This window comes from Lactuca sativa, chromosome 3, assembly GCF_002870075.4.
Source record: "Lactuca sativa cultivar Salinas chromosome 3, Lsat_Salinas_v11, whole genome shotgun sequence".
In the NCBI taxonomy this organism is placed as follows: Eukaryota; Viridiplantae; Streptophyta; class Magnoliopsida; order Asterales; family Asteraceae; genus Lactuca; species Lactuca sativa.
Window position 1 is genome coordinate 122,018,478 of NC_056625.2, and position 10,704 is coordinate 122,029,181.

Consider the following 10,704-nt stretch of genomic DNA (forward strand, 5'->3'; position numbering starts at 1 on the left):
ATAGGTATATCCTATCTTGAGGTGGAATGTTTATTGGTTTTGAATATTTGAATAATAGAATGTTTCGTTTAAATAAATTGTTACCTATTCAAAAATCTACTTTGTGTCATCTTCCTCTTCTAAAATTGATGACTCTATGCTTTGGTATGCTAGATTGGGTCATGTCAATTTTGGAAGGATGCATGAAATGTCAAATGGTGGTCTAATTCCATCATCTGACATGAATCTGAAAAAAAAAATGTAAAACATGCATGCTTACAAAAGTTACAAAACAACCTTTTCCAAATGTTTCTAGAAAATTGGATAAATTGGAACTTGTACACAGTGATTTGTGTGATTTACACTCTTCTCCGTCCACAGGAAATAAAAAGTATATGGTCACATTCATTGATGAATGTACTCGGTTTTGCTATGTGTATTTTCTTAATGCCAAAAATGAAGCATTGGAAAATTTTCAAAATATATACAAAACCTGGGTGGAATTGCAATTGGGAAATCTATTTAAATGTCTTAGAATGGATCAGGAATGTGAATATATAGATCCCATATACTTCCAATCAGTTGGTATCATTCATGAAACCACAACACCATACTCGCCCCAATAAAATGGAATCATCGAACGTAATAATTGAGTTTTAAAAGAAATAGTAAACTCAATGTTTTCTTACTCAGGACTGAGCGATGGATTCTGGGGAGAGGCCATGTTAATGGCTTGCTATTTGATTAATAGAGTTCCAAATAAAAAGAACAAAACAGTCCCATATGAACATTGGTTCAAGAAAAAGCCAAATTTGAGCTATTTTGGGGTTTTAGGGATGCCGGGCGGATGTAAAACTTACCGAGACCAAAAGAAAAACTTTGACATAACATGGAATATATTGCATATTCATTGGATACGCTAAACATTCCATAGCATATAGGTTCTATGTAATAGAATCTAATGATTTAGTACCGATTAACACCGTTATCGAGTCACGAGATGCAATTTTTGATGAGATGCGTTTTTCATCGATTCAAAGACCAAAGGATTTGACTTTTGGCACTAATGAAGTGAATAGTACAGAAAGTCAAGATGGTGTTACTGTGCCAGAAACACAAGAGATTCGTAGAAGAAAAAGAGGCCGAATTGAGAAAGATTTCGATTCCGAATTCCAATTGTATTTGGTGGAAGGTTCAAGGTATGAAGTTTGTCTTGAATAATATTATTGATATAGTATTGAGGATGATCCTAAGACATATCAAGAGGCCTTGCAGCCTCGATATATTGTCTTTTGGAAGGAAGCAATTGATAATGAAATGTCATAAATTCTTGAGAACAACACTTGGGTGTCGTCTGATTTGCTTCCAGGCTCTAAACCACTTGGTTGCAAATTAATATTCAAAAAGAAAATGAATATAAATGGGACTATTGATAAGTTCAAATCCCAAATGATCATTCAAGGTTTTAGGAAAAAACCCAGTGTTGACTATTTTGATACATATGCTCTGGTTGCACTACTTTTACTATTAGATTATTGATTGTCTTGGAAAGTATCCACAATCTGATTATCCATCAAATGGATGTTAGAATAATCTTTTTAAATGGTGAACTTGATGAAAAAGTTTACATGAAACAACCAGAAGGTTTTGTTATGCCCGATAAAGAGCATATGGTATGTAAACTGGTAAAAAATTTATATGGGTTGAAACAAGCACCCAAACAATGACATCAAAAGTTTAATGAGGTTATTTTCTCCTTTGGTTTTAAGTTAAACCAATGTGAAAAATGTTTTTAGAGTATATTTAATGATTCTACTGGTGTAGGCATGATCATTTGCTTATATGTAGATGACGTGTTGATTTTTGGTACTGACCAAGATCAAATAGATGAAACAAAACAATTATTGTCATCTAAATTCTCCATGAAAGATTTGGGAGAGACTGATGTAATTCTTGGTATAAGAATTAAGAGGATGGATAAGGGACTAGTAATGACTTAAAGTCATTATGTTCAGAAAATTCTCAAACGGTTAAATTTCAGTGACTATTCTCCTGTGCGCACTCCTATAGATTCAAGTGTGAAATTAATGCCTAAAACTAGAATTCCTATTTCACAATTGGAATACTCTAAGATTATTGGTAGCTTGATGCATGAAATGACAAGTACCAGGCATGATATTACTTATGCAATGGGAAAGCTGAGTTGGTACACTAGTAATCCTAGTGCTCAACATTGGTAAGTGGTCAATAGAGTGTTTAAGTATCTCAAGGGAACCAAGGATTATGGGTTGAGTTACTGGGGAAGTCCTTCAGTCTTAGAAGTTAATTCGGATGCAAGTTGGATGAACAACATGGAGGACTAATCCTCAACAACTGGTTGGGTATTTTTGCTTGGGGGTGCCATTTCCTGGGCTTCCAAAAAGCAATCTTGCATTACAAACTCAAAAATGATATCTAAGTTTGTTGCGTTATTGATACTGGTAAAGAAGTAGAATGACTAAGGAATGTAGTCTATGAGATTCCTTTGTGGTCAAACCCGAATGCACATCCATCATGTATGATAATGAAACCGCTTTGGCCAAGGCATATAGCCAGGTTTAAAATAGCAAATCTAGACACTTAGTTGTTAGCTACAATATGATTTCGGTTGAGTTTGTGAAATTGCAACAAAATTTGGTAGATCATTTGACTAAGGGTCTGACAAGAGACTTAGCGCACAAGTCTATTATTCAGATGGGATTAAAGTTCATTCAGTCTAATAATGGTGAGACACTTAATTCCCTCTTAATGTGACATTAGGAGTTGAATTCAATGTGGAAAGATCACACTTATAGATTGGAACACATAAAGTATATATCTCATGTATGTTTTCGGTTCTGCAAGTTGACCAGGTTAAAATTGAACTTCTTAATAATTCCTTTGATAAAATGTATGTGCAGATAAATGAAGTAATGGAATTACCTATGTGATTTTGAAATGTAGCATCATTTCAATAGGTTAGGGACTTAGCAATGATACATCCATGAGAGGACTAGGGCACACAAGCTTTGTAGCAAGTTGTATTTCGCTAAAAAGTTCAATAAACTGGTGTCCACCATCACCCTAATTTTCCAACTAACACTAACATACATGGATATATATATATTATTGTAAGACAACTCACCTGGGAAATTACTCAGATGACTATGAGCTATCCAACTGGTGGGTAACACGCCTAATAAGTATTAACCTATAATACTATAACTTATTAATCTCTATTGAACAACCAGGTAAGATCATAGTGGATGTAGGGTATGTTTGGTATACAAAGTATACTGTTTGGAAATCTCACTTTAAACACCTCACTAAATCTAGCCTAGACATTATTCAAGTAAGTAGATCAATCACTATTATGACATGAAAGACTGATAAATCTTATTTATCAATTCATAAAAAAGACTATTAATATAAATATAAGTTACACTTTAAATGCAGTTAGTGCAGCTTAACTTACATAAATTTCTTAGCAAAAAATGGAAAGTTGCTAGTAGAAATTCTACTATGAACCCTTCTTTGTGACCGACTCTCTGCTGCCTTAAAGTCTTATTGCGGATACTTCAGAACTCCAAAAGTCGAATATCTAAAGGGAGGAAAGGTTTCTATACGGAAAAACCTGAATGTGAATGTGTGAAGAATGATGAGCCCTTGGATTGCTATTTATAGACTGTATGAAGGGGAGCTGCGCCACACCAAGGTCCAGGTCACTTCGCGCCTTGGCTTGGGTAACAAGCTCTCAAATCTGGTGGTGCCACATGTCAGATTCTGGTTGGTGCTGCGTCGCTCTAGGTGGGTAAAATTTCGAATCTTTAAAAATTCATATCTTTCATATATGAGCTCTGTTTTCGACATTCTGTATATCTATATGTAGCTATCGACGAGTACTACAATTTTCATTTAGACTCCGTTGGCTAATTCTCATCATGTTTTAAATTTAACAGTCTATGAAGATTACACTTCAAAAGACCGTGTAAAATTCATAACTTTTTCATACAAACTCTGTTCTCGTTGTTCTTTTCATCGACATATTGAATTTACAAGATTGTCAACTCTCGTTTACATTGTTTTGTCTAAAAATCAACCGATTTAAATTTCGATTTCTGTCACAAACTACTGCACTGAAACTTCGAAAAACCATAAGTTTCTCATACGAAGTCAGATTTAGACGTTCTTTATATGTACGATTTTGTTTTTACGATTACTATGACTTTTGTTTAGATTACTTAGGCTAATAAATAACCTATCTCTGATTCACTTTTACAACACACTTTGTCGTATATAGCTAAATGAAAAATTCAAATAATCATAATTTCTTCATACAAAGTCAGATGTAAGCGTTCTTTATATCTATGAAAGTTGTATTGACGTCTACTACATGTTTATGATGATTATTTTGGCTAAAAAGTAAAATATTTCTATTGTAAAGTGAAAACGGGGTGTTATAACTCGTAGGAGGGATTTGTTGGGGTTGAATGGAGAATTTATAAAGGGCTCATATCTAGGGTAGATATTGATAGTTATAAAAAAAAATGAAAACAATGGCATATAACTACTTGCATATTCTATTTTGTCGTATATAGCTAAATGCAAAATTCAAATAATCATAATTTCTTCATACCAAGTCAGATGTAAGCGTTCTTTATATCTATGAAAGTTGTATTGACGTCTACTACATGTTTATGATGATTATTTTGGCTAAAAAGTAAAATATTTCTATTGTAAAGTGAAAACGAGGTGTTATAACTAGTAGGAGGGATTTGTTGAGGTTGAATGGAGAATTTATGAAGGGCTCATATCTAGGGTAGATATTGATAGTTATAAAAAAACGAAAACAATGGCATATAACTACTTGCATATTCTATTGTAGAAGCTAAGACAACCAACTCATGGCCTTGGTTGTTACAGCATATGTTAGAAAATTTGGACATGACCTCTACATCTAATTTCACATTCATCGCATACAGACATAAGGTATCGTAGATTTTTGCGTTGTTTTAATTATGACATTATTTAAAGATTAAATTACACAAATGGTCCTTATGGTTTAGGGTAATTTGTGCGTTTGGTCCCTAACTTATTTTTTAACTCGGAAGGTCCATACTGTTTGTTTTTGTTATGCACTTGGTCTCTATCTTACCTAAAAATATTATTTTTTCATTGATTTTTTAATTTATTTAAACAAACACACCCTCAACCCCACCCCTCTCACCTTACCTTACCTACCCCACAATTTTTCTCTAATTAAACAATGGTATTTTTAGGTAAGACAGGGACCAAGTGCGTAACAAAAACAAACAGTAAGGACCAAGCGCGTAACAAAAAAAATAGTAGGGACCTTCCGAGTTAAAAAAATAAGTTAGGGACCAAACGCGTAAATTATCCCAAACCATAGGGACCATTCGTGTAATTTACTCGTAATTAAAAGACAATCTTATATTGTGTCTGTGTTACCAACCGTTTCTACTAAGCACATTTATTGTCAAATACACGTACAAGAGAGCATGAAGCTACATTGGAAGAGAAAGAAAAGAAGACGGCGGTGGTGAAGGTGATGAGTTGGGGTTAGGTGGGCCCATTGCCCCATTGTTTTAATATGTATTAATATTAATATTAAGAAATAAAAAAAAAAGATAAAAATATATCATCCATGGCAAATAGTCTTTTTAATTTGATCATGGATCACAGCCGAAACAAATTCAAACATAGGGATGGCCTGAGTGTAAAAAGAAAGAAAGATAGTAATCATGTAATCTTATCAAACCATAGTGATGATTTCAGTAATCTACTCTTGTTTTTATAAAAAATCACAACGAAAAAAGTTACAACATAATGAAATTTAATAAAACATTATCAATTATATTATCACTTTGGTGATTCTTGCTGATTTTTGTATATATTCATGGTCCTTAGCCGTTACTACACATGCCAATTTGAGAAAAATAATCATACATTTAAACTCAGTATAAGTAATAAGAAAAGGGACTAGTTGTGTGTTCAATTATCCACCTTTGAAGCGTCTATTATTGACATGGAAATATAGAACAAAATCGACAAGAGAACATTGTTCAAAATGACAACCACCTCTAAATAACAAAGAAACATCCTTCAACATCCATGTTGAGTTTGAAAGTAATTAAACAAGCAACCAATCACGAAAGAGCTTGCAAAACCTAACCCTATTCCCCTACCAAGTGATTGCATAAATTAGGTTAAGAAGTTGGTATATCCACTTTCACTATAACTTTACAAATTCACAAATCAGTCACATATAGTAATATATATGCTCATCTGATAGAAATATCACTTAACAAATTCACAATTTCATAAATCAAGGATGTATAAAAAATTTTAAAAACAAAACAAATTCACAATGTCATATAGTAAAAGAAAGAGAGAGGTTGATGCCGAGACCAAGAGAAAGGGAAGGGTTTGAGGTTTCGTCCTCTAGCAATGACTTTTATTTGATTCGGGATAAACTTGAGAGGAGAGGTGAGACCAAGACATAGAAGTGGTTGATAGGAGTCACATTGCAGATAATATGTTTGCAAAAATAGTTGTTAGACGAAAGTTATTGAAGAAGATTAGAAGTTGTAGTTTTTTTTTTATATAAACGTGTTTTTATTTATGCAAAAATGTTTGACAAAATAGTTGGAAGATAGAAAGTGTAATTTTTATTTATATAGAGCTTTTGAAATATACAAAATGACATCTGATTATATAGAATTTCTTTTGCATTGAATTGGTTTGGTAGCGTGTTTTGACCCATCCCGATCTTATTTCAATCATCATAACTAATCATAAAACCAATCAATAAATAGATTAGATAGATGAAAAATGAAAAATCCTAGATCCAACATTGATTTGATAAGATGAAAGAAGAAAAATCCTATATCCAACATTGATTTGAGTCAATATGAACAGTCTTTTACTTCAATTTGCCAACCAAATTAGTCGGTATTAAATATTCCAAACCAACCAATTATTTTTTATAAACTCAAACCGACAAAACTACTTGATATTTACCAGATAATTCCATTTAGAATACACCAAACTCTTCCATTTTGGTCTAGGTGGTTGCATCCCTTGACTATAGGAAGTGTTAAAATTGCAATTTAACACTCTCATTGACGAAAAAAAATCCATTTTAGAACCAACACTAGTCCACTATCAACAAGTCTTTATTACTAGATTAGGCCCCCTAACTTTAAATACACCAATAAAACACACAAATACATTACGTAAACCACTACACAAAGCTTCAAAACTTAACCACCTTTATCCACTCACAACTACTTTTCACAAAATCAAACTAACCCTAAAAAAACATTCATTTTCCAGAAATGAAATCATAAAACACAATCCAATGTACAACCCTTTCTCCATCAACTTACAACTCCCTAAACCATCCACATCTGGAAAAAGCCAAAAAAAAAAAAAAAAAAAAAAAAAAAAAGACTCCTACCAGTCTCATGACACCTTTACCACAAGGCCTGGACTGGCTTTACCAACTTAGGTATATTTTATCATCGGAAAACCCGAAACACCATCGGAAAAAGCCATGAAAACCGGCATAATTTACTTCAAAGAAACTTCCGAAGCACAAATCGGAAGATCACATGGAGTACAAACGAAAGCCCTTTCTTGCAAATGTCTCAAACTTTGCTCCGTACTCACTTGCACCATATCTGCAAGCATCTTCTTCGCGTTTCCAGATTGTTCATCTCCATCGATTTGCGATATTATATTACTTAGTATATCCTCAAGTGTGTCAGCCTCGAGCTCCGTTCTCCGGTACGGCGATTCCCGGAGCAACCGGAGGAGGGTATGCGCTTTTGTTCGTGACTTCGGAGTTCCTTGAACTGTTAGTTCCAAAAGTCCAGGGATTACACCTTCTTTAAGTATCGGTTCTCTGTATTTCCCTCGATCGATTTCACACATAGTTAAAAGTGTTCCCACTGCGTGTTCCCGGCTCTGGTGGGTCCCACTTTCGAGAATTTCAACCACCGCAAGTATTCCACCGTCTTCTGACGTCAGCGAAACTCGTCCCTCTTCGTAATCGACTAAAGTTTCTAGAAGCGAAATGCATCTTTCGGAGATTTTTGAGGATTTTTTACAGGTTTTAAGGATGTTTGTTAAGGTTGGAATCGGGTGAGATTGAAGAATTAGTGAGAGATTATCGGGTTCTGTTGAGAGATTGGAGAGAGCTACAATGGCGTCCATTTTGGCTTGTGGGGAGCCGTGGTTTATGATTTTTAAGAGAAATGGGATGACCCCAGATGCTCCCACGGCGGACTTCTTCACCGGAGATGCAGATAGAGTCACTAACGCCGCCGCTGCATGTTCTTGCATGGTTGAATTGTCCGATTGAAGAAAACCTACGATTGGTTCCAAGGCACCAGCTTCCACAATTGTAATCTTGTTCCTGAAAACAAGATTCAAGATTTTTAGATATATGAATTATGATTAATGAAAGTTTGATTCAACTGAAAACAACAATTATATAACTTCATTTGTAAGTAACATTTTTCACATTAAAAAACAAATATATAAGTTTTGATTGTTACAAAAGTTTTTCTATGTAGTAAAAGAATAGTTATATAACTTGTTTTTTTCAAGATAGTAGAATAAATTATTGTTTATAGAAAAAAAATAATAATATATGTATAGGACCCAACTCCTATAAAAAAAGTGACAATTTGTAAAATTGATAAATTGTGTGAGTTATTTTAACATTATATGTTAATAAATGTATTCATATTACTTTTGAAATTGGAAGATATTTATGTGTAGTAGGAGACCACAGACAAAGTTGTAAAAAGTTATTTTCATTATTAAATTGCTAAAACCATGAAAAACAAGCACACGTAGACCCAAGAAAATGACAACCCAAAAATACCAACCACAATTTACTTCAAGATTAATCAATCATGCAAGTTTTAAATTCTAAAATACATTAAACTAATATAATAACCAATTAGAAGAAATAAAAACCACAAAAACTTTTCAAATATTAATTCATTTTAACTTCTTCTTAACAATTTTAAAACCACCAATGAAATATCCTAGTAGCGAATCTTATGAACAAGAGAACACTGTTTATCTAAGCATGAACAAAACTACTCATAAAACTAAACACTTCCAATCAAAAAATCATGGTATATTGTTTAATTTAAAGAACAATACATGGATTCTTTGTGATCAATAAGAACAAACACTAATTTGATTAATTGGGTCAAATTGTTTTCTTTTCTGTTAACCAATTGGAAAAAAGATTAACGATAAAAAGAGACCACAAAACACACTTTCAAAAAAGCTTCGATTCCTTTTCCTTTTTCCAGATATTGCTGAATCAGCCAAAAAAAGATGCAACGATAAGAACAGAAAACGATAGAACACAAAGTGAAGATCATCAATTCATCATCATCATCATCATCATCATCATATTATTATTATTATTATCAAAGAAAAAGATGAAAGATAAACAAACATACGTTTCGTCCTTAACAGCGAGGTTAAGAAGAGCGAGCAAGGCAGCTTCGTTGGCTTCCGGTGACGGAGAACTGAGCATCGACACAAGGGGTTTAATCGCGGCGGAGAATTGTCGGCGACACCGCTGGGAAGTCTTGGTGAGTCGCCGGATCTCGTTAGCGGCTTCAATTTTGGAACAGGGGTTGGTGGGATCATCTTGGATGAGGAGAAGAAGGGTGTGGGCGACGGCGGCGGCGGTGGAGGTGGTGATGGTGAGGTGGCAGGTTTGAGAATCCATGGAGGTGAGGTGAGGTGAGGTGGTGCCACCGACGGCGAAGGGACAAGTGGTGGAGAGAGAAAATATCTAAGGAGAAATGAAGGGATTTTGTGTTTATAAAAGAAAGGGAAGAAAACGTAAGGTGGAGATGAAACGTGGGAAGCATGGCGTGGCGTTAAGCAACAGTTACTTTCAACTCAAATTTTAATTTTCTCGTTTTGTAATTGTGAATTTCGATAAAAATTATATATGTAGTTTATTTGTTTGAAAAAATTGCAATTTTATTCAAAGTTTATACATTTGTTTACATGTGTAACAAGTGTTTTAAAATTTTGTGTTGTAATGAGATCAACTATTTTTTTAAATCATTTTATTTTAATTTTGTTTTATACAAAAAGAAAATGTAATTTTCTTTTATATAATGGTTAGTAATTTTTTTTTTACATGTTTCATTTTTGTAAGTCTTTTTACATATTAACCATATTTGTATCTATTTCCTATAGAGACTATTTTTATAATTTTAGTATAATTTTATCTCATGGGTGATTGTTTGTGTAATTTTATTTTTCTCACACAATGACCATTTATCTCATTTTGTCTATTTGAAACACATGGACCATTTATGTAATTTTGTTACATATAGACAATTTCTTTAATTTTGTCATACACAAAATGATATTTTATGTTATATTGTCTTATATAGGGACCATTTATATAACTTCATTACACATGACTTATTTATTTATGTAACTTTCAATAGCACATGAATAATTTCTATAATTTCATCTAGAAATTTTTGTAATTTTATTTTAGACGATGCTCGTTTCTATAATTTTGTTACACATAGACTATTTATGTAATTGTTTTTCTTATAGGGGCTATTTATGTCATTTTGTCATTTGAAACATTCGTGACTATTTATGTCTTTTTGTCTATTTGAACAC

General features: G+C 33.2%; 1 protein-coding gene across 1 annotated transcript; it reads right to left on the reverse strand.

Annotated features, from left to right (window-relative positions):
* Positions 1–7,204: 7,204 nt before the first annotated feature.
* Positions 7,205–9,882, reverse strand: LOC111902382 (U-box domain-containing protein 4). The gene is made up of 2 exons (XM_023898223.3): positions 9,507–9,882; positions 7,205–8,437 (listed from the first exon to the last, which is right to left on the reverse strand). Exons 1-2 carry the CDS (start codon positions 9,779–9,781, stop codon positions 7,591–7,593), a joined length of 1,122 nt encoding a protein of 373 aa, XP_023753991.1. The 5' UTR covers positions 9,782–9,882; the 3' UTR covers positions 7,205–7,590.
* Between the last annotated feature and the right edge of the window lie 822 nt (positions 9,883–10,704).